At 39.1% G+C, this 22,985-nt stretch overlaps 1 protein-coding gene across 2 annotated transcripts in view; it reads left to right on the forward strand.

The window, feature by feature from the left end:
• Positions 1 to 22,985, forward strand: part of dnah9 (dynein, axonemal, heavy chain 9) — a 163,534-nt gene that overhangs the window by 118,303 nt on the left and 22,246 nt on the right. For both annotated transcript variants that reach the window (XM_089015298.1, XM_089015297.1), the window contains 9 exons: positions 1,390 to 1,512; positions 2,676 to 2,880; positions 9,805 to 9,969; positions 10,836 to 10,976; positions 13,147 to 13,317; positions 13,422 to 13,544; positions 16,260 to 16,453; positions 18,153 to 18,301; positions 19,860 to 19,987. In XM_089015298.1, the coding sequence (XP_088871424.1) occupies positions 1,390 to 1,512; positions 2,676 to 2,880; positions 9,805 to 9,969; positions 10,836 to 10,976; positions 13,147 to 13,317; positions 13,422 to 13,544; positions 16,260 to 16,453; positions 18,153 to 18,301; positions 19,860 to 19,987 (1,399 nt within the window). The remainder of the gene's footprint in view (positions 1 to 1,389; positions 1,513 to 2,675; positions 2,881 to 9,804; positions 9,970 to 10,835; positions 10,977 to 13,146; positions 13,318 to 13,421; positions 13,545 to 16,259; positions 16,454 to 18,152; positions 18,302 to 19,859; positions 19,988 to 22,985) is intronic.

Consider the following 22,985-nt stretch of genomic DNA (forward strand, 5'->3'; position numbering starts at 1 on the left):
TTCGGACTCCCTTGAATATCGATATAACGAGACTTTACTGTATATGGCACACTACATTATATAAGAGAAGCTACAATAGTGGACGCTGGTGTCAATATGCATTTAATAGATGGTACTATGCTAAAGGGAATACAATACAATACAATCCAGCTTTATTTACATACCTGTATATATACAAATGGCAATTACAAAACAATAAATGATAGACCAAAGTGCATAGACAATCAATTCATAAAAAGGCACGCAAGGCTCATGGGATCACATTCACAAGAGGCTACATATCCTTCGAAGACTTCCTGGTCTCCTTTGTCCGTTTGAATAGTTGGTGAGTATGCTATTGTTTGTTTTTCTGTTTCATAATAGCGGCGGAGATCTCGCAAACTACCATATTTTCCGGTGTATTCGCAAGTAATGTGATTGTTTCAGGCCAAATATCTCAAGTGGAATATCATATTTTCCGGTTTATAAGGCACACCCCCAATGGATGGTGTATTTTCAAACTTTTTTCCATGTATAAGGCACACTGGACTATAGGGCGCACCTTCAATGAATGAAAACAAGTTTTCCAAATACAATAGTTATACAATATCAAAGTTTTCCAAATACTGTATCAGGCACACCACATTATGAGGCGCAACATTAGAAGCTGGGGTTATGCACTACTTCTTCTATGGGGAGAAATGGAGTTGGTTGCTGCCTACAGTAGTTGCGGGCTTGATGTGGCTCAACGTTAATTCCCATAAAGGCGCACCTGCGTATAAGGCGCGGGATCATATTTTGATAAAAATCAAGGCTTTATGTGCCTTATAGTATGAACAATATGTTAACTTTGTTCCTACTGTCATCTAGTGGAAGGGCATAATCTTCTGCTGTGTTGCTATAAGTCAGGGGTGTCAAAGTCATTTTTTGCCGCGGGCCACATTGTAGTTATGGTTTCCTCTCGAGGGCCGTTATGAATTTGGGGAACCCATTAGAATGTTTAAATCCCTTCAAATATTACATATAGAGCACACAGCAAATTAATGAATAACTCATTTTCAAATCTGAAGTCGAGAATAATAACTTTTATTGTGGTTGACATCCAAAAATATGAAATTTTGGCTCAGATTTTAGCAATCATCGTGAAATTTAACAAGTTTGATTTGCTTTCACGGGCCGAAAAAAAATGATGTGGCGGGCCGGATTTGGCCCGCGGGCCTTGACTTTGACACCTGTGCTATAAGTGGTTGCCAAGATAAATAAAACATGATTTTAATTACATTGTTTTTGTCCACACAAGGCCCACATGATGATCTCACATGTACTGCGACATGTTGGTTTAGAATTACCAAAGTGAGGAAGCGTCATTTTCATCACAGTTTTACCTTGCGATTGATTTCTTTTAAAAAGGTACCTGGATGTCATTGAGAGAGCTTTGGCACAAGGCGATGTGGTTCTGATTGAGAATTTGGAAGAATATTTGGATCCTGTTCTTGGACCACTACTAGGAAGAGAAACCATTAAGAAGGGCAGGTAAGAAAATATTAACACATTCACTGCCATTCACAAATCTATTCGGGAATTGATGTAGACCGCCATTACCGAATTAGTTTTTTTTTTTTCTTGCTTGGGTGCAGATAAAGCACTGGTCAGACCTCTGGCAATGTTTTTTGCTTCCACAAGGGAGCAGCATTTCCCTTTTTTCCATGTTAGCGCTTTGTTCCAGCTTCAGTTAAAGCGCTATATAAACCAATATACAGTATATGTATTGCATTGTATTTTGGACAGCCGCCCTCATTTCAAGCTCATATAACTCCAGACCCATATAGTTTAGGAATTAACTCCTTTTTTCTGATAAATGAAGAGATGATTATTATTATTGTGATGATTATTATGATGATAATTATTATGATGATGATTATTATTATTCTTCTTCTTCTTTTTATTATTATTATTAGTATTAGTAGTAGTAGCAGTAGTGGTATGATTATTATTATTATTACAGTAAAGTCTCGTTATATCGATATTCAAGGGAGTCGGAAAAAATATCGATATAACCGGGACTATCGATATATCCGACCCTGTTTGCATGTAATTTTCTCCGTGCGTGCATAGAAATAGTATCGCTATAACCGGGACTATCGCTATATCCGATATCGATATAACTAGACTTTACTGTATTATTATTATTATTATTATTATTATTGTTGTTGTTGTGATTATTGTGATTATTATTATGATTACTATACTTATTATTATTATTAGTATGAATATAATGATTAGTATTATGAATATTATGATTATTGATTGTTATGATTGTTATGATGATCATGATGATCATGGCGATGATTTTTATTATTAGTAGTCGTATTAGTATGATTAGTATGATGATGATGATTATTATTATTATTATTATTATTGTTTTGACTCTGCAATTATAAAGGAGTGGTAACATCCTAAATCATGAAGGGCATAATAGTCAAATGGAAAAAAGATAAAGAAGATATGCATTTTTTATTTTATTGCTAACTGCTTAGCTAGGGGTTCTTCTTCCCCTCTCTATTGGGCCGTAAAGCACAAAATGTGCATGCCCGATTGTTTAAATGTCAAGGACTTGACCATCTCAAAAGTGGTTGACATGAGAATACCTGCTTTTCAGAATCTTTTATTAACCAGACTTCCTTTTTTTAAAACAGATATATAAAGATTGGCGACAAAGAATGCGAGTACAACCCAGGTTTCCGCCTCATTCTGCACACCAAACTTGCCAGTCCTCATTACCAGCCGGAGCTGCAGGCCCAATGCACTTTGATCAATTTCACGGTGACAAGAGATGGCTTGGAGGACCAACTGTTGGCGGCCGTGGTCAGCATGGAGAGACCTGACCTGGAGGAGCGAAAGGTGAGGATGTTATGGAAAAGCATTGTCTGATCAAACCGGATTTCACGAGCGAGTGCAAATATCACCATCACGTAAGAATACGGTGACTTATAATTGGAACCTATCGCACAACGAAAAATGTTCCTAAAGGAGCTTCTTTTAGCTCCTTCTCCCCCTTCATACTATCGGCTTTGTGTTGATGAAAAGAAACATTTGACAAGGGGCTCCGGGGTCCTCCTATAAACCAGAACGTTTGCTTTGATGCGTTTTGCTGTGACACGAATAAAGGCATATCCAATCCAATCCAATCATTACCCATCTTTAAAGCAATTCATCAACAAAGAAACGGCGTATCAAATAAAGCATCACAAGAGGCTACACGTCCAGTCACTTTGAATGTTACGATGGTGCCTTTCATTAGCAGCTCACAAAGTAGTTCATAATTAATGGGACTCTCGTTTTGGGAGATTGCTGCTCTTTTTACTTGACATATTTTTTTATTTAATAATGGGCCATATGCGAGCATAGCTAATTAATTTAGGGCCGCATAACTTTTAAAACATACAGTTTGGGGTATTTTGGAAATGTGTGGAGACATCAAAATATGGTGTTGGGTTATTTAACTGATTCACTGCCATTCCTGAATTGAAAAACATGATGTGAAGCGCTATTCCCTAATTTGTTCGGATTAATTTTTTTGTTGCGGGGGGTGCGTTTGAAGCTTTGGTGAGACCTCTCGCAATGTTTTTCCCTCCCATGAGGGGGCCGCATTTATTTGTACAGCTGCCCCCATTTGAAGGTCAGATAACTCCATACCCATAAAATTTAGGAATTAACTGTTTTTTTCTGATGAAAGAAGAGAGTCTCAGATTTCTTTTTCTTGAATGTTTATGGAGTCCTAAAACTCAATATTCCGCCGTCATCTGTACTTCTTTGAATGTGTCAGACATTTTGCTACTCATCCAAAAAGCTTCATCAGCGAACTAAATTTGTGCTGGTAGCTTTTGGCTTTATATATATATATATATATATATATATATATATATATATATAGATAGATAGATATATATATTGACTGAAGCGGCGACTGTACAACTGAGAGCTTACACAGGTGTATTGAATGTTTATGTAGTACTAAAACTAAATATTGTGTGGGTCCTCCATTTTGAGTGAAAATGTCAAAAATCTTGGCACTGCAGTGGACACGTATTTGTACATCGTCTGGCAGTGAATGAGTAAAATGAGCAATCTTTTTTTAACAACTACTTCTTCTGCAGTAAAAAGTAGGGATGAGATATTCACAATGCAATTATATTGCTCTCATGGATGCAAATGGGTGCTAGCGTTAGCATCATCAACCATCGCTAACCAAATCTGGCCGCCACAGCATTTTATTCGGCCCGTGGAAGCAAATCAAACTTGTGAAATTCCATGGAGCTTGCTGAAATCCGAACCAAAATGTCAAATTGTCAGATGTAAACTGTCATGTTTTGGTTTTTGACCAACGGGTGGCACTGCCGGACCGTGCCTGCAGCAGCACAGGTGTCGTTTTAATCAGTGGCAGTTAAAAGGACTCCCGGCACGACCATTCAGTGTCGAGTCATTGTTTGTTTCACCCTGTCAGGTTTGTTTCATCTTGTCATATTTTATTCCTGGTTTTGTTTGCTACTTTTGACCTTTTTTTGTTCTGATGACTTTGTTGTTTGTGATTTTGCTCCTGCTGACTTTATTTGATACAACTTGTCAAATACATCCTGCTCTAGGTTCCTGTCTGCTTTTCCACCGCGACCTTGCAAATCGTGACAGATCCGGCAGAAGATCTTCGATACATAAAACGGACATTGGAATTGCAATTGGTTGTAAATCACTTTATGACCGAGTTTTACATTTTTCTCTCTCGTTGTTTCACCGGAAAATATCGGATGTTAGTATTCGCCTCGTCACACCTTGCCCCGGTCATTAAAAACTAGGATGTGCGTAACTGTATATTCCTATAACAGTTACCAAATACAGTATACTGCAAATCCCCTCAAGTTAAAACCAAAAGTCTGCAATTAAAGTGCATTGTTTTGGTCGAAACCCCGTGCGGCTAACAGTGCTAACACCTTATAAAAAACATAATACATTGTAGCACGCACAGTGTTGTGTCACATATTTTCACATCATTTGTGTATCCTTAATCATCGCAGGTGTATGTTCCCATAGATGTAAGTGACGGCCCTTATTAGACACCCGTTTTTTTTAAATACAGCCACGAAGGCAACACGATGGTTCCACTCACTTGGTAACCAGCTGTACCTTGAAAGCTGTCACCGCTGGTGTACTTTTGAGGATTTAATGAGCAGCGCACAGTCACGATGTCTCCAACATATTCCATGGATTGAATGTAAACGCAAGTGATTAAGTTAGAATTCACTTGATCAAAGCTCCCAGCACCTAATGATGCCCCCCCCCTCCCCCTATTCACCCCCTACGCCTGTCTCATCAACAAATCTGCTCTTTTCATGTCAGCGTGTTTGAAAGGGGATTGGCTGGTTGGAACTCCAGCAACACGGCAATTAGACAAATCGCTGAAGCACTTCCGCGGTTCCTCTGACAAGTGTGGCAACGCTTGTCTTTGCTTAAAACGTCTGCGGCTGAAATGTTGGAGGGATCAAAAGTCAATGTGGAACTCAAGTAATGGGTCGGACCATTTATATGATTTTTTTTTTTTGTAATCTGAAACCCAAGCAAAATGTAATTTATGCACACTTAGCACGTAAACAATAAATCACTATTTCTGAGATTTTTAACAACTCCTGTCAGGACAAGTAGTTATTACTACACGTGCGGTTTATTTCTCTACTTATGACCATTTCTTGTTGATTGGCGTCACTTTCACTTTTTTTGTGGGGTCAAAACATGATTGGGTGTCCTTCAAGCAAAGGAAAAGACTGTTTTGATCTTCTTAAGTCACACTTTTTTTAATTGAACCTCCCTATGTTTGTCTATGTAATCTCTCAGTCGTACACGAGTGGTCCATCGCTGAAAAGGTTTCTTCAGCCGTCATCTGTACTACTTTGAAGGCGTCGGATGGTTCACTTTTCATCCGAGAAGCTTCGTCAGCGAACAAAAAAGTGCTGGTAGTTTTGGCCCAATATATATATACAGTAAAGTCTCGTTATATCGATATTCAAGGGAGTCCAAAAAAATATCCATATAACCGGGACTATCGATATATCCGACCCTGTTTGCATGTAATTTTCTCCGTGCGTGCATAGAAATAGTATCGATATAACCGGGACTATCGATATATCCGATGTCGACATAACGAGACTTTACTGTATATATATATATATATATCCCTACTGTCCAGAGGCGGCGGTGCCAAACTCCTGCTATGATTTCCCTGCCCTAAGGTAGGGGGAGCAGAGGCCTATTCCCTGAGGCTACACTGATTAACTCTATTGTCCTGACTGATTGTTTCTATTGTCCTGATTATGGAGGTCTATGACTGGCCTGATTGCCCCATTTGCCCTGGTATCACCTCATCAGCCCAACTCAGCCTATGTGGTTGAAGACGTCTGTTGTAAGAACGATCCAAATTAAACCTCACCCCACCATGGCGATTTAGTGAAGGGTTTTGCTGTTTTATAAAAATAGCTTTTTTTACTCCCCTTTCAAACCATCTATTTTCTTTCACAAAGATTTTAGCCTCATTGTCGTCAAATGAGTGGTTGCTAGCTTTATATCCCCACCACCACCCCCGGACCGTAGGGATGTATATATAGAGCCAAAACTACCAGCACATTTTAGTTTGCTGACGAAGCCTCTTGGATGAGAAGCGAAATATCCGACACCTTCAAAGAAGTACAGATGACAGCTGAAGAAACTCCATGTTTGCTGTATTCTGACCTTGGTTGCTTTTCACCCATGGAGAAGTCATCATTTTTCATAAATTAAAACACACAGGGCGCCCAACACTTTACCCACGAAGCAAAAAATCAAGCGAAGTAACCAGATGTTATTTAATGAAGTTTGTTTAATTAGCATTTATCTGAGAAGGAAAAACAAACAAGATCTAGAACTCACTCATCATTTTAATTAACAGTGAAAGTTGAGGAGGGGGGACAGCGAGGAAAGTAACATTTTTTCAAAACAGAATAAAATGCCATATTGTGCGTACGACGTGAATTATAAGAAGAATTATAGTCATCTGATAGCGAAGTACAAATTGGCTATACCTGTTTGTAACCATTTGAATGATTTTTGCGCCATGATACCTTTAATGAGGTTTGTGTTGCCACTGAGTCATAAGAGCTGCCAGGGATGGGCGGCAGCCCCATCTAAAACTACAGTAAAGTCTCGTTATATCGATATCGGATATATCGATAGTCCCGGTTATATCGATATTTTTTCGGACTCCCTTGAATATCGATATAACGAGACTTTACTGTATATATATATTTTTTCAACAGGTTCTTTTATGACAGACAGTGTCGTTTTAGGTGTTCAATTATCTGACATGTTTCGGCGTGTACTTCCTCCTTCATCAGAGTGTCACAGATGTTGTTGTGATGCGCCTTTTTCAGCTGATGTTGCTATGAGGGCGTGACCTACCTTTCAGATTTAAATTGTAATGGGATTGGATTGGATTAGCCTTTATTGGTCTCGCCGTGGAGACATTTCCATTTCACAGCAGCAAAGTGATGAAAGTAAGAAGAAAGGAAAGGAAGAAGTAGAAAAATACAGGAGCTGCTGTAAAGGCAGACAATCTCGCAGATGCCATCTTGAAGTAAAAAAATACTATATAGCAAGTAATGTGACACAACACAAAAGACACAGACAGGCATTCGATTTTAAGGACTTTCAGCACCCTCTTTGTTGCATGAGGCAGTTCTAGATGAAACAGGAGAGGATCAAAGCATCATTTTCACCAATGTATCAGAGACATCATGGTGGAATGTGCACGTCTGCTACAAACTAAATATTGAACGCAAACACGAAGCTGTCACATGCATTGACGGAAAGAGATTGTCTCAAATCTCCTTTCCCACGTAAATCTGCTTCAATTCCAAGCGGCGACAATTCCACATACGCATCGACGCTCTGCACTGACGCTCCTTTCTTCTCATCGTGGGCTCCTCAAGCAATGAGGATGTTCTGCTGAATGGTTAATTTTTATTTTCCCTTGCATGGGGTAATTACAAGTACCAGTGGACAGTTTATCGCTATATGCATTCTTGTAATTGGGTCTTTTTGGGGGGGAATATTCTTGGATTGGGTCGCATTTTCCCCTGAGGCGCACATGAGTGCGGGTAATAGAAGGTCACCGGTGACTCATACGGGCCAAATATCCTCCAGTAAAATCTTCTCCGTTCCAAACGAATTTTTGTCCAGCATATTCAAGTCCATCCTTACAAAGGCCACGCATCACATGCACTTGTGTCAAAGGCAAACTTTTTTTTTTTGTTATGATAGACCAAGTCATAAATCAAAATCCTCACAAGAAACAAAAGCTAAATTAGTGAATAACAACTGCGCCAAAAAAATAACTTTAATCACCACGGTAGGAAATGCCGTCATAAAGAGAGCAATTAAATAGTGCGATCTGCAAACATCACAGCTCACCTGCTGTGATTGAAGATAGGTAATGAATGTCTTTGTCATTAGTAGACGCCACGGTAGAGCAGTACAAGTACCTCATTAATGACACTGGAGCGAGGTTGAAAATGGGTCACAATACAGACTTAATTTGGAAATCGGCACACGAGTACAGTGATACCTTGGATTACGAACTTAATTGGGTCCCAGACAGAGTGCGTAAGGCGAAAGGTATGTATCCCAAAAAATAATTTCCCAGAGGAAACCATTGAAATGAGAATAATCCGTTCCCAGGTCCCCATAAAACCCAATTTTCTAAGCCTGAAAACAACATACAATGTACCTTATTTTATGTATAATAAATGTGCTATGGTATTATAATTAAAGAAATAAACTGTACTGTATAATAAAGTCGTTTTATTTACCTTTGTGATGGTCGTTGTTTGGCTTGATGGAATGGAGTAGCCGGTTTCATCATCAACACTTGATGAGGAACATAGCCTTCTTCTTTCACCATCTTGAGGAATGATCCCTTGTAGGTGCTTTCTGATGGGATATTTTAGCCTTGCAGTCTACACTCTGCCTTTGAACTATCAAAGTTGAAACAAGTCCAAATTTCACAGTTTTCTATCCATTTGCTCATTCTCTCTGTGTCGTCTGCCTGTCTCTTTAATGTTTAACGGCCTCACTCTGGGGGCAGGGAATAGAGGACAAAAACAGTCGGCTGCCATTTTGTTGTGAGAACGGGCTCATAGCAAACAACACATCACTCATTGTGACGCTCCGTGTGTATCCCGGAAAAAAGTTTGTACGCCAAGGTAAAATTTTCATAAATGTAACGTTCGTAAACCGAAAAGTTCGTAAGCCAAGGGGTTCGTAAACCGAGGTATCACTGTATACCAACAGTAAATCCCGTGATGGAAGGCGAAGATGAAGACAAAAAAAGGAAAAACAAGTTGTAAAAGTTATAGTTGCTTTATTTTGAATTTATTTTTGCCTGCAGGAAGACATGAAACAAATTTGTGTTTTTTAATAGATATTAATTGAATCCATAATGACTCTGTGCCTAATTTAAAAGAAGCAGATTGTATTGCGTAGCAACCTAAGCCTCTCTGATTACTTTCTTGCTCGAATTGACACACCAAGGTTGCAGAGGTTGGAAGACGTTTGATATGAGCATCCAAAGGGCCGTTCCCATCTTGCATATGCGTAGCAATTAATAAGAAATTGATTAGTTCTGCCTTTGACATGCCTTTCGGAATTAATGTCATATATTGACTTGAACCTCTAACATCCGATCATCGGAAAATAAATATAAAAAAAAAATGAGACTGACAATATGCACATTTCTGTTTCTTTCAGTCCGACCTGACGAAACAGCAGAATGGTTTCAAGATCACTTTGAAGACACTGGAGGATAATCTGCTTTCTCGCTTGTCATCAGCTTCAGGGAATTTCCTGGGTGACACCGCGCTCGTGGAAAATCTAGAGACGACCAAATGCACCGCGGCGGATATTGAGGAAAAAGTAATGTTTTGTTTGTTTTCATATTATAAGCATTTTCTATTTGATTAAATTAGACTAGTCTTTATTTGTCTCAAAATGGAGACATTTACATTACACAGCAGCAAAAACAAAATACATGAGCTGCTGTAAAGGCAGCCATTGACGTGACGCCATCTTGTCAACATTCAAAAACGAAACAAAAAATGTGAGGACACAGACAGTCGTTCAATCTCAAGCACTTTCAGCACCCACTTCATTACATGAAGCAGTTCTGAATGAAAGAGGGGAGGATCATAGCCTCCTTTTCACCAGTGGATCAGAGACGCCATGGTGAAATGTGCACGTCTGCTACTGTACAAGCTAAGTTTTCAAAACAAACATGAACCTGTAGCATCCATTGATGAAAAGAGATCTCACATCTCCTGTTCAACATAAATCTGCTTCAATTCCAAGCCGCGACAGTTCCACATAGTCCGCGTTGATACTCCTTTCTTCAGAACACAGCGGGGCTATGAAAATGCAGAGCTGTCCCGCAATGACAGTCAAATGACAGTGACATTCCTCCCAATCAAAAACAGTGCTGGCATATGATGAGGATTTTATGATGACATAACCGTGTCCAATATTTTCCCTCAAACTTGCAATCCTCGCAACCATCCAAGATTTTGATTCCCTAGCATAATTTCACAGACATTTCTACAAGGTAAAAAAAATGTACTTATCGTCACTGACTGTGAGATCATTTTTGGCTTAAAGTGAAACATTGGAAAAGCTTCAGTGGAATTTTTTTCATGGTTTTTCAGGTTACTTAATCCAGGAGTGTGCGCAAAAATATGTAGATTTAATGTTTGTTTTCTGATGGAATGTGATTTTTTGTTTTACTGAAGGTAAAAGAATCAAAGGTGACAGAAGGCAAAATCAACGAGGCTCGGGAGCACTACAGAGCGGCAGCGGCACGGGCTTCGTTATTATACTTCATAATGAACGACCTCAATAAAATCCACCCCATGTACCAGTTCTCTCTCAAGGTAGCCCGTCTATTGACCGGCCATGTTCCCACACCCCCTAAGGGCCCTTCTGTAAGATCCTTCTTTCCACTCACTCCCCCACATCCCCCCTCCTTCCATTTGCTCACTGTGTTTTATGCTCTTTGCCCTGTTTTATTATGTTTGTGGCTCCCTAATGTGGTTATGTAGAGCTTAACGTCTTTCATATTGTCAGCCAAGTTCCAACAGGAGGCGGTCTGAGATATGGTTTGCAATCACACTCAACTCTCACTAGTACAGTTGCTGCGTCGCTGCTAGTTTTCAAACTTAATCAAATGAAAGCCCGCTTTGGAGTCTGTAATGGTAACTTATATGAGAGGAAATACTTTATGATATAGGTGTATCACACCAGGTTAGGTCAAAGTCTATCGTTGTTATATTGATAGAAATTGCCTTCAAGTACACATTCACAATTCGGAAGTCGATAGACATTTGAAGTTTTATGTTGGGGAAAAAAAAAACGTCTCAATGGCTCCATATTTGTAACGGTGCTCATGTTAAAAGCAAAACAAGCACCATGAATGTAGTGTGTAAACACCAAACACGAGCCGTGATCATGTAGTGGTTCATAACCCTTTTTTGAATCCTGGTAATGCCGTGTGCAAAGACCATACTTGACTTCTGGAGGCCCAATGACACAGTGGTTAGCGTGTTGAACTTAGCGATGTTGAGTCTGCATGTTTTCATCACGCCTGTGTGGATTTTCTCCGTCCATTTTACGAACTTGATACCTTCTGAACGGTCGTTCGTAAGGTGAATTTGTTTGTAAGTTGCTCCAGTGCTGTCTTCTGTATGGAATGTATGTTTAAGGTTTATATAAGAATGTTTAAGGCTTGTATAAGTAACCCGTATTGGTTTGTACTGAAAAATAAATTTTAATAAAATACATGAGCTATAAAGATGTACAACTGGAGAGAATACAACATATGTTACTACAAAAATGTTCATATGTACCGTTGTTCGTAATTTGAATGTCCGCAAGTAGGGGAGCGTCTGTCCTCCATCTTCCTCTCATATTCCAAAAAGATGCATGGGCAGCTGATTGAACACTCCAAATTATCCCTAGGTTTGAGTTGAGAGTGGGATTGGTTATTCGCGTCTCCATAGACAACTGGGATAGGCTCCAGGACCCTCCATAAGGATCGGAAAATGAATACAAACAACATAAACAAATGGAATGAATACCTCTCAGACAATGTGAAGACAGTGTGTACCTTTTTCTGTATGTTGAAGAATCTTCCTGATTTGGATGTAGTACATTGTCCTTATGATTGGACTGGACTGTTTTGATCAAACGTCCGTCGGTACTTTCTATTTATTTCACTTTAACTGACGGCTAACTGGTATACAGTGAGACCTCAACTTACAAACACCTTATCTTACAAACTTTTCGTCTTACAAACGTTAAATTTATGAAAATTAAACCTTATAATAAGCACTATTTTCGTAATACACACCCACCACGGCTGGCGGAGTGATCTTCGGCGGAAGCACACGACCGAACAGCATCAGAGGTTAAGTTACCAACAGTCCTTATGGAAGGTGACTCTCCTTCCATAAGCCATCAATGACCATCAAAAAGGTAAATAAAACTTTATTTTACAGCACAGTTTATTTCTTTAATTACAGTCCTCATGTAATACGCCTCTCTTTCCAAACAGCAATTCCCTTTGACTTTCAACCTCCGTCGCCTTCCATCAAGCAATAAATGACCATCACAAATGTAAATAAAGTGACTTTATGATACAATGCAGTGTATTTCTTTCATTACAATACAATAGCACATTTATTATACATAGAATAAGGTATTTTGTGTGTAGTTTTAAGGCTTATTTAGTTGAAAAGTATATTTTATGGAAACTAGTGAACAGATTATTCCCATTTTAATGATTTCCTATGGGAAATTTTTTTGGGAGATACACACTTTTCGCCTTCACACTCTGTCTGGGAACCAATTAAGTCCGTAAGTTGAGGTCTCACTGTAGTTTGATTCATGTCAAACATTGGAGACCATCTTGATTCATGGCGTATTCTATTTGATTGTTTTTCAATGTAAAAGTTACATTTTTTTAAAAAATGGGGACGGTTAACTTGATCTGTCAGCATTGTCACAGGAAGAATGTTGATTATGCCCACCCCTGTCCCTCTGCAGGCTTTTAGCGTAGTCTTTCAAAAGGCAGTTGTGAAGGCTGAACCAGGCGATGATCTGAAGCAGCGGGTGTCCAACTTAATTGACAACATCACATCTTCAGTCTTCCAATACACCACCAGAGGCCTGTTTGAATGTGACAAACTCACGTATATTGCCCAGCTTGCCTTCCAGGTTAGCAAAAAAGTTGGTTTCATCTCGACTTGCTTGAATGGTTCGAATACATGAATTTGGTGCCTCAAAAAATAAATACATTATTTTCTTTGTCATACCTGCAGATTCTATTGATGAACAAAGAAATCAACCCTGCTGAGCTTGATTTCCTTCTGCGATACCCTGTCCAACCCACTGAGACATCGCCGGTGGAGTTTCTTTCCAGTCATTCCTGGGGAGCAATCAAGGTACCAAAAGAGAGTAGTGAGTTGCATGTTCATTTGAGTGCCCCATATAGAATTAATTGATAGCAATTATTTTGTTTTATATTATTTCATTTTTAAATGCTTTGACTTTTGTCATATTTTAAATATGGAGACTGGACAAATGCCTCTTTTTGGGACAGAACAATTTTCTAAAATGTTTTTATTAATTTATCTATGTATTTCTGTATTTTGTTATTCATGTATATTTATTTACTTAGTTGTTTGCTTTTACGTCTATTTATTTATTTGTATATATCGATATGTATTTATAAATGTATTATTTATTTATTTATATAATAATAATAATAATAATAATAATAATAATAATAATAATAATAATAATAATACATTTCATTTATAAGCGCCTTTCAAAACTCTCAAAGTCACTTTACAGTCACAGGATAAGTTTTTCTGTGGGTGAGCAGCGGCAGCCACACACACCAGTGTTCACTCAACCCGGAAGTAACTAAAATAGATACAAAGCTAGCTTGCTATTTATTTATTTATTTATTTATTTATTTATTTATTTATTTATTTATTATAAAGGACGGATTAAGCAAGCACATAATCAGTGACGTGCAGTCAGTGGAGGCAGGTGAGGCAGTGCCTCACCTGTCATCATGGAAAGCTGTCATGGAAATATCAAATGAAAAAATAAATTAAACAGTTAGATGTATTTAGTGATTTGTACTTTAAAGGTCTTGTCCATTTAACTTCACCGTTTTAGGATTTTTTTCAAAATCGGTGAATTTACCGTTCAAATACTAAGTAGAGACGAGCGGTGACGTCATTGATGACGTCGGTGCCTCACCAGCCATGAACCTCACCGCACGTCACTGCACATAATTGTGTTTTCATCCGTCCCCCATCCAGACTTGGATCAATTATGTGTTCTCAGGAATCAAAATAACAAATCCAGAGTGGAGAAAAAATACAATGTTTACATTGTATTTTTTTAATAAGCTATTTTATCTGAACAGTATCTCTCTGTTTTGCAGCCGAGGTTACGATTATTTCAGTAAAGTGTATGCAGACATAATTGTTTTCTCCTTCATATCATCTTAACCGCTGCTGTGACAGCTTGTTATTCACCTGGGCTCATCTTTGCCGCCCCCGTGTCACTCAGAATTATCATTGCACATTGGATGAGACATGAACAAACCACCAATGCCGATGTTAAGAACAGTCGTTTGCTAATTCAGCCCTAAAAGAGCAGAGGTTGTCCGTCTTGTCACATTTGTTTAGCGGTAAACTAAATGAAATGGCAGCACGCGTCTTTCGGCTTTTACGCTAATGAATTTTTCAATCTCCATTCCTTGGATAGTATCTTAAGCTCAAGTGCACTTACGGGGTTTGGAGGCAGCTTTTTCATGAACTGCGCTATTGCCCGAGGACTAACTGATGGAATTCGCTTTTGAACGTGATACTTTGATTGTTTCGTGGTCCTGATGATATTAACAGGCAATGAATGAATCCCTTGAGAACCTTCAAAGCTGAATTTTCAGCTGCTTCTCCTGTTGTGTCTCAATCTTAATCCATTTTACGAAGTGATCCTTTCATGTCCAGGTACAGTATACACCCTGTATCTCTTATTTTAATACAGTGATATCTTGGTTTACGAACTTAATCCCAGAGAGGTGAAAAGTGTGTATCCCAAAAATTACTTTCCCATAGGAAACCATTAAAATGAGAATAATCCATTCCCAGGTCCCCATAAAACAATGTTCTACTTTCTAATCTTCTAAGCCTTAAAACGACACAAAATATCCCTTATTTTATGTATAATAAATGTGATATGGTATTAAATAAAATAAATAAACTGTACTATATACTAAAGTCTTTTATTTACCTTTGATGGAATGGATAGCTTTTTGCATAAAGTGTCTCAAGGAGCTCTGGGTTGTACATCTTCGAAGTTGTGATATTGCAAAAGCAACAGATACAAGCAGACACACTAGAAACATCATTAATAGCTGGTTCCCTTGCTTGTCTTTTCATTTCAAATCGAACTGATGGCTAGTGTGGGTTATTTGTGGAGCCTAATTGATGGGATATTTTAACCTTGCAGTGTACACTCTGCCTTTGAACTATCAAATTTGAAAGAAGTCCAAATTTCACTGTTTCTATTCATTTTGTCACTCTCTGTCATCTGTCTGACTCTTTAATGTTTATTTTTTTAATTTTTATTTAAAATTAAACTAATTAAATTAGTAAATATGTTAGTGCATTTGACAATAAAGCTGACTTTGACTTTGACTTTATACCACCTCCCCTCACTGCTGCGTTCTTGACCAATCACGTGGCTTTAACCGAAGACTGGGGGCGGGGAATAGAGGACAAAAACAAGCCGTCTGCCATTTTCTTTTCGGAGAACGGGCTAGTTCGCGAACGACACGTCACTCATTGTGGCAGCTCCGTGTGTATCCCGAAAAATAGTCTGTATGCCAAGGTAAAAATTTCATAAATTTAACGTTCGTAAACCGAAAAGTTCATAAGCCAAGGGGTTCGTAATCCGAGGTACCACTGTATATAAGAAGTCCAGAATGGTGTCTGACCTTAGTACGCAACAATTAACAGTCCCATGGCAAACGTTGGACTAAATTTGCGGATATTTTTTCTCCCTTTGCAAAAACTTGTTTAACCCTTGTACTCACCAGTTATGCTTTTTTTCTCCCCATTCTCTCCATCAAATAACAGTCGTTGTGCTTAATGGACGAGTTCAGGAACCTCGACCGAGACATCGAAGGCTCGGCTAAACGCTGGAAGAAGTTTGTGGAGTGTGAATGTCCGGAAAAGGAGAAATTCCCACAAGAGTGGAAGAATAAAACTTCTCTCCAGAGACTGTGCATAATGAGGGCTCTAAGGCCTGACCGCATGACATACGCCGTGAGGTGAGAGGTGCAATGATCGCTTTGGCCTTCGCTCTCTGATCTGCGATGCTTTGATTGACCCGCGTTATTTGTTCACATGTTGAACATTGAACCTTGTGCACTTTGCTTCCACATTTTTAACTTTACAAGCCCTTCTAACCCGTTTGCCTTGATGCACAATAATAGCGTCAGCAACACATCTTAAAGTCGAAAGCGATTAACCTGACAAAGTGACCTAAAACATTAACTGTACAGTGTACAATCACCATTTTGCCAAAATGATGGTTGGACATACACAAGCAATATACAATAAGCATTTGTGCAGTCGAAAAATTTTATACATGTAGACAGTATGATTTTTTTGGGCCATCCTGGGTTAAGTAAATAGATAAATTAATAATAATCATACTAATAATAATGACAATAATAATAATAATAATAATAATAATAATAATAATAACAATATACTGATACTCATATGCTGATACTTATAATACTGATACTAATGATACCTTACACATACACATAATAATGATACTAATAATACTGATACTACTACTGATACTACTACTACCACTACTACCACCACTACCATTACAACTAATAATAATAATAATAATAATAATAATAATACATTTTATTTCAAGCGCCTTTCAAGCGCCTTTCAAAACACCCAAGGACACTTTACAATAAAAACAAAACAACTACCATTACAACTATCATACTACGACTATTACTACTACTAGTACTACTACTACTACTACTACTACTACTAATAATAATAATAGCAGTAGCAACCACAGCATCAAATAAAACAACAATAATAATAATAATAATAATAATAATGCCATGGTTTATCAAATTATTAATTTTTCCTGTAAGTAATGCCAAAATGTGTTTGAATATTTAGATACAAGGGACTCAACCTAATTTTTTGTCACAGGCCACGTAGTTAAAAATGACGGTTCACTATTGTTTAAGTTAGTATAATGTAAGTTAGTGTAGTTAGTGTAATGTAATGTAAGTGAGTGCATATAATGTAGTATAATGTCATGTAGTTTATGTGACGTTTAATTTCATATAGTGTGTGTGATGTAGTGTAATGCCATGTATCTAATGCAGTGTCATGTCAGTTAAATGTAATGTGACAAGAAAATGCTAACAATATTTCACCAATTTGACGTTTTATTTGCTTTCACGGGCCACATGATAAGGATGTGGCGGACCAGATATGGCCCCCGAGCCTTGAGTTTAACCACAGTGATTTAGAACCAAAATTGAAGGTGGTGCTTGCCGGTGAGCAGGGGGTGACCAGGCCTGCAACCATGGGGACGGTGCGGCCTCCCCTTCCTATGGGGTTACCACTCGTGAGAGGAACCATAGGGGTCAGTGTCCTTGTGAGCAGTCCAATTCCCACCTACAGAGACTGGCTCAAGGGACATGGAATGTCACCACTCTGACAACTGCCGTCAGTTTGTGGGCCCGGCCAAAAAATAAATAAATAAATAAAATAAATAAATAAATAAAATGGCAACGGTTTAAATTTGTTCGTTCTAGTCTTTGGAAAAAAAATGCTAACAACCCAAGAATGAAGAGAGTTTAGCATTATGTTTTACCTTTAAATATCCGTCTCTCTATATGGTATATTCTTTGAAGTCACCTGTCAAAGATACCAAAATATGCTGTTGATAGCATAGTCCCATTCTCTCCTCCCCCGCAGAGACTTTGTGGAGGAGAAACTCGGGGGCAAGTATGTGATTGGCAGATCTCCGGACTTCGCCGTGTCCTTTGAAGAGACGAGTCCGACGACGCCCATGTTCTTCATCCTCTCTCCTGGAGTCGATCCTTTGAAGGATGTAGAGAAACACGGTAACGCTCTCGCTGTTTTATCTTTAATAAGCCATAAATCCCTTCTCGCAATGCAGTATAGGGTGGGGTTTGGGGCTTTATCAGAGCATACATACTGTGAACACAGCTGTCATTCCTTCATATTGTGAAGAAAAAAAAAACAGATTTTTACAAAGTAGACTATTGAAGTTGAAGTGCGTGCGAAGCTGCTCGCGACTCTTGATTGCAACTCCATCAGATAATCATTGAGAACAGCGGTTGTTCCGTCACATCTGCCCCTGCTTCTTGTCTTTTATATCAACCATCACGGCGAGAAGACTGGGGAGATTGAGGGGATTATACGAAAGGTCACATATTTATGAGATGACACCAACGCTGAAATAGGGCCGGCAGATAAGTAAATGCCAGTTATTTTACACTTCTGTATGATGTGGATACACCCCAAAGACATTTTGGGCTGACATATTGTGGAAAGTCTTGGAAGATGGTCTTCTGAATTGGCTGTCCAATAATATAGTCTGAATACAGTAAAGTCTCGTTATATCGATATTCAAGGGAGTCCGAAAAAATATCGATATAACCGGGACTATCGATATATCCAACCCTGTTTGCATGTAATTTTCTCCGTGCGTGCATAGAAATAGTATCAACATAACCGGGACTATCTCTATATCCGATATCGATATAACGAGACTTTACTGTATTTTTAACGCCATCTTCACGTGAGTGTTCACAATGTATATTAATAAACCCTTTGGCCTCCAACGGTGTCTGCAAATATTTGCATGACACAAATTCTAACACGTTGATTACCGGCCATTGCTGTTGGATTTGACTTTCTTAGTTCTTTGACTGTTCAACAAACAAATATCAGATTGGATCAGCCCGAGATGAAGCAAACAGACCTTGAACCTTACTGAAATCCTTTGCTAATATGATAACGGGAATGGATTTCCCCCGGAATTTGCGTTTGAGTGGTGTGCTAATTAAATATAAGCAGATCAAAGTGGAAAGTTAGCATATCAGTACTACGGAAAGAGCACAGTGCTTGTAACAGGCACTGAACAACACGCCATCATCAAGTGTTTTATGTATTTGTTTTTTTTTTTTTTTTTATTACAGCTACCGACGGCTTTAATCATTGCAGTTTTCATTTGGAATATACTGGCACTGATTAAATGATTTTAGTCTCAGTAGGGAAGGGGAGTGCTATTTTTTTTGGGGTGAGGGAAACCTCTCTCTTATCTGTCTGCTGGTAGGTTCGACGTTGTAATGCCACAAAAGTAAATTGTCTTGTTCAATCTCAGCGACACAGGTGAGGAGCCATTTACTTTCCGCTTAAATTAAAGTTTTTAATGTCTTACTGAGAGTTAGATTAGAAGCTCAATCTCACTGCCATGTCAGTGTGGTTATTGCCAGCACAGCGCCTGCACCTTCCGTGAGAAGCGAATATAGGGATTTTTATTTTTTTTTACTACTTTTTTATGCTTGACTTTTTGTTCGGGTGATTGCAGTAAAGTTGCTTAACGTGCACATTGAATCAAAACTGAATTTATATGTCATGATATGTTTATTTCAGGAAAGAAACTTGGTTTCACATTTGACAACAACAACTTCCACAATGTGTCTCTGGGTCAAGGTCAAGAGGCCATGGCTGAACAAGTTCTTGATTTGGCAGCGAAAAACGGCCATTGGGTCATATTGCAGGTATATTTAAACCAGCCCATAATCAACGTGTAAATTAAATAACCGTCTAACTAAGTGATTCCATCAATCACCTCACTGAGTCGTCTCCAGAGCTGCCAACTGTTACCGATTGTCCATGTGCGAAATCACTTAGTGCTACCTCATTATGCCTGTAAGTCTGTTTTTCAATTAACCTTGTTATCCTGTGGAATGTTTCAAAACATGGTTCGTTGTTATTATTATTATTTTATTAACATTCTGCTCTTTTGTTGTCGACTGGTTAGGTAAGCCTCACACTACAGAGATACTTGCTATGTAGACTTTGCATGTTCTCCCTGTGCCTGTGTGGGACTTTATGCGGGTACTCCCGTTTCCTTTTGTATTCCAAAGCGATGTGTGACATGTTAATGGAAGATGCTAAATATTCCCTAGTTGCAGTGGCGAGCCGTGCATTTCACAACGAGGCCTTCAGTAGTGCTACATCTGAATCAATCCAACCCTCAATAACTATTTTAGGACTATACAACCTTTACTGCAACTCATATCAAAAGTGTAGTGTGATTTACTACAAGTACACTGGAGGGTACCGTTAACCAGCAAATAACATCTCCGCGCCTGCGAGAAGGCCTTGATGTCGCCAACTCAAAATCTGATTGGTTAAAGCAACAGTTTGATCGACACATTTGATGCGATAAGGCCTGCAGAACTGATTGTGAAGGAGTCCAGGTAGATTAATGGCTAAAATGTGATTGGTTCAATGCTTAAATACCAAAACACACATCTGGGAGCAGCACAACATGGGAAAAGCAATGAAAGGAAGCTTAAAGACAATGTGGAATTATTTAATAAGAATTCATGGACAAAATATAAATCGGTCTGTGATCCAGATAGTTTTAGAAAATGCCTTTTCTGCTGAAAAGGCATAGCAGGCCCTGACAGTCCACAATTGCCTTGTTGTAAGTGTGGGTGTAAATGGTTGTTCATATACGTATGTGTGCACACGGATTGGCTGGCAAGCAGTTCAGGGTGTATCATGCATAATGCCCGATCGACCTTGTGAGGAGAATCGGAGCGGGGATAGATGATTGGATGGGTGGATGAATGGTTAAATGCATTTTTTCCTCAATTCTATTCTAATTAGGGTTTATACATGCACTGCATGTCCATTTTCTGGTCCATTTTCTCCTCACAAAGGTTGTAGGGGGTGCTGGAGCCTAGCCTAGATCTCTTGCATACATGTGTGTGTGTGTTTACGTAATATGTGTGTGTGTGTGTGTGTGTGTGTGTGTGTGTGTGTGTGTGTGTGTGGTTGTCCTCGTAAGGGATGACCCAAAAAGTGGTCCCCATAATACCTAAAAACCTGTTTGTGTGTGTGCGTGTAGTTGTCCCCGTAAGTGATAACCCAAAAAGCGGTCCCCATAATACACAAAAATGTGACGTGGGTGTAGTTGTCCCCGTAAGTGATGCCCGAAAAAATGGTCCCCATAATACATAAAAATGTGTGTGTGTGTGTGGTTGTCCCCGTAGGTGATAAACCCAAAAAGTAGTCCCCATAATACCTAAAAATGTGTCAGTGTTTGTGTGTGTGGTTGTCCCCATAAGCGATGACCCAAAAAGTGGTCCCCATAATACATAAAACGTGTGTGATTGTGTGTGTGTGGTTGTCCCTGTAAGTAATGACCCAAAAGGTGGTCCCCGTAATTCATAAAAATGCATATGTGTGTGTGTGTGTAAATTTGAAGCTTTTCTGCCATATTAGTACTCTGCTAATTAATTGTATTATCTTATTGAGTTGCAAGGCACATATGATACCATTGCCATCGTCCCTGGTTCATCTGCATGTAAAAAGTGAATCAAATTCTCTCTGGGAATTCTCTTCCTGGAAGAGTCCCGGCATTCAATAGCACTTTGTGCAATATCTCTAGCCACGGTATCTGTTCCCCTCTTATCGGAGGTGGAGGGTGTAGGGGGCTCACGTTTGCATTTTAAGTGGAACCCTTGGTGGAATTATAATGAGAAATATCGACAGGGGAAAAATAGCTAGCTCCCTTCACCAGTCACACATAGACTTTTTCTTTTAAAACTGTATATTTTTATGCCCGGATGGTAGACAAGGAGAGAAATAAATGGGATGTCCCGACTCTCCACTCGAGATGGATAACACAGACGAGCGATTGTTTTAATTACCTTTGCATAAGAATGAAGATCAATAGGCTTAAAAAGGGATTGTCCCCCTGGCAACAAACCACCCACTCCCTTTATCATCAACTATCTGTCTGCCTGCTGAGAGCCAGATCCATGGCACTTGCTAAGCAGCGCAAGAAAAACATTGTGGGTGTCATTATCTCGCTTATTCAACCAGTTGCATCTCCTGATATTAGATTCACACCACCACCCCAAACATCTTGTCTCTTCCTACACATACACCTCCAGTATTTTGCCGTGTAACTCTATGATGACTTTGATTCTGTACCTCCAATTAAATTTCGATCCATTCCCTCGCGGTGGTCCATTTTACCACCGCCTCCCTACCCCCCACGTTGTCTCTCATCTTGCACTCCATCTTTTCTCACCTGCTGCCAGGCACAGGTCCATTAGGACAGTGCTGGGTCACTGGTTGGTTACCCTTCAACATTTGGGTAATTATACCGCAGAAGGCCAACTCCTGCCGAGATGGGATGCAGAAGCCTTAAAAGCAACCTCTGAGGGGGCGTCGCCTCCTCTGAGGAGGAGGTGATGGGGAGGCAATCAGTCCAGCGTATTAGAGCTCAATATCACGGGCTAGGTAGTAACTATGGTCATGGGATGAGCAGTGGCTCATTTTCATGAGGACAACCCCCTCCATCAAATATATCTGCTTAATCAAGTCTGCTTAACTACTAGAGTTGATCAATTGACTCATTGATCTCTTTATTTCCTTTGAGATTTTTCAAGCTAATTTCCACATACAAATCTACTATATGATGTGGTGATTCAAATCCAGAACTTTTGACTGCAAGGCAGACCAGAACACCATCTG

Source organism: Hippocampus bargibanti, linkage group LG15, assembly GCF_051943395.1.
Source record: "Hippocampus bargibanti isolate YZ-2025 linkage group LG15, ASM5194339v1, whole genome shotgun sequence".
In the NCBI taxonomy this organism is placed as follows: Eukaryota; Metazoa; Chordata; class Actinopteri; order Syngnathiformes; family Syngnathidae; genus Hippocampus; species Hippocampus bargibanti.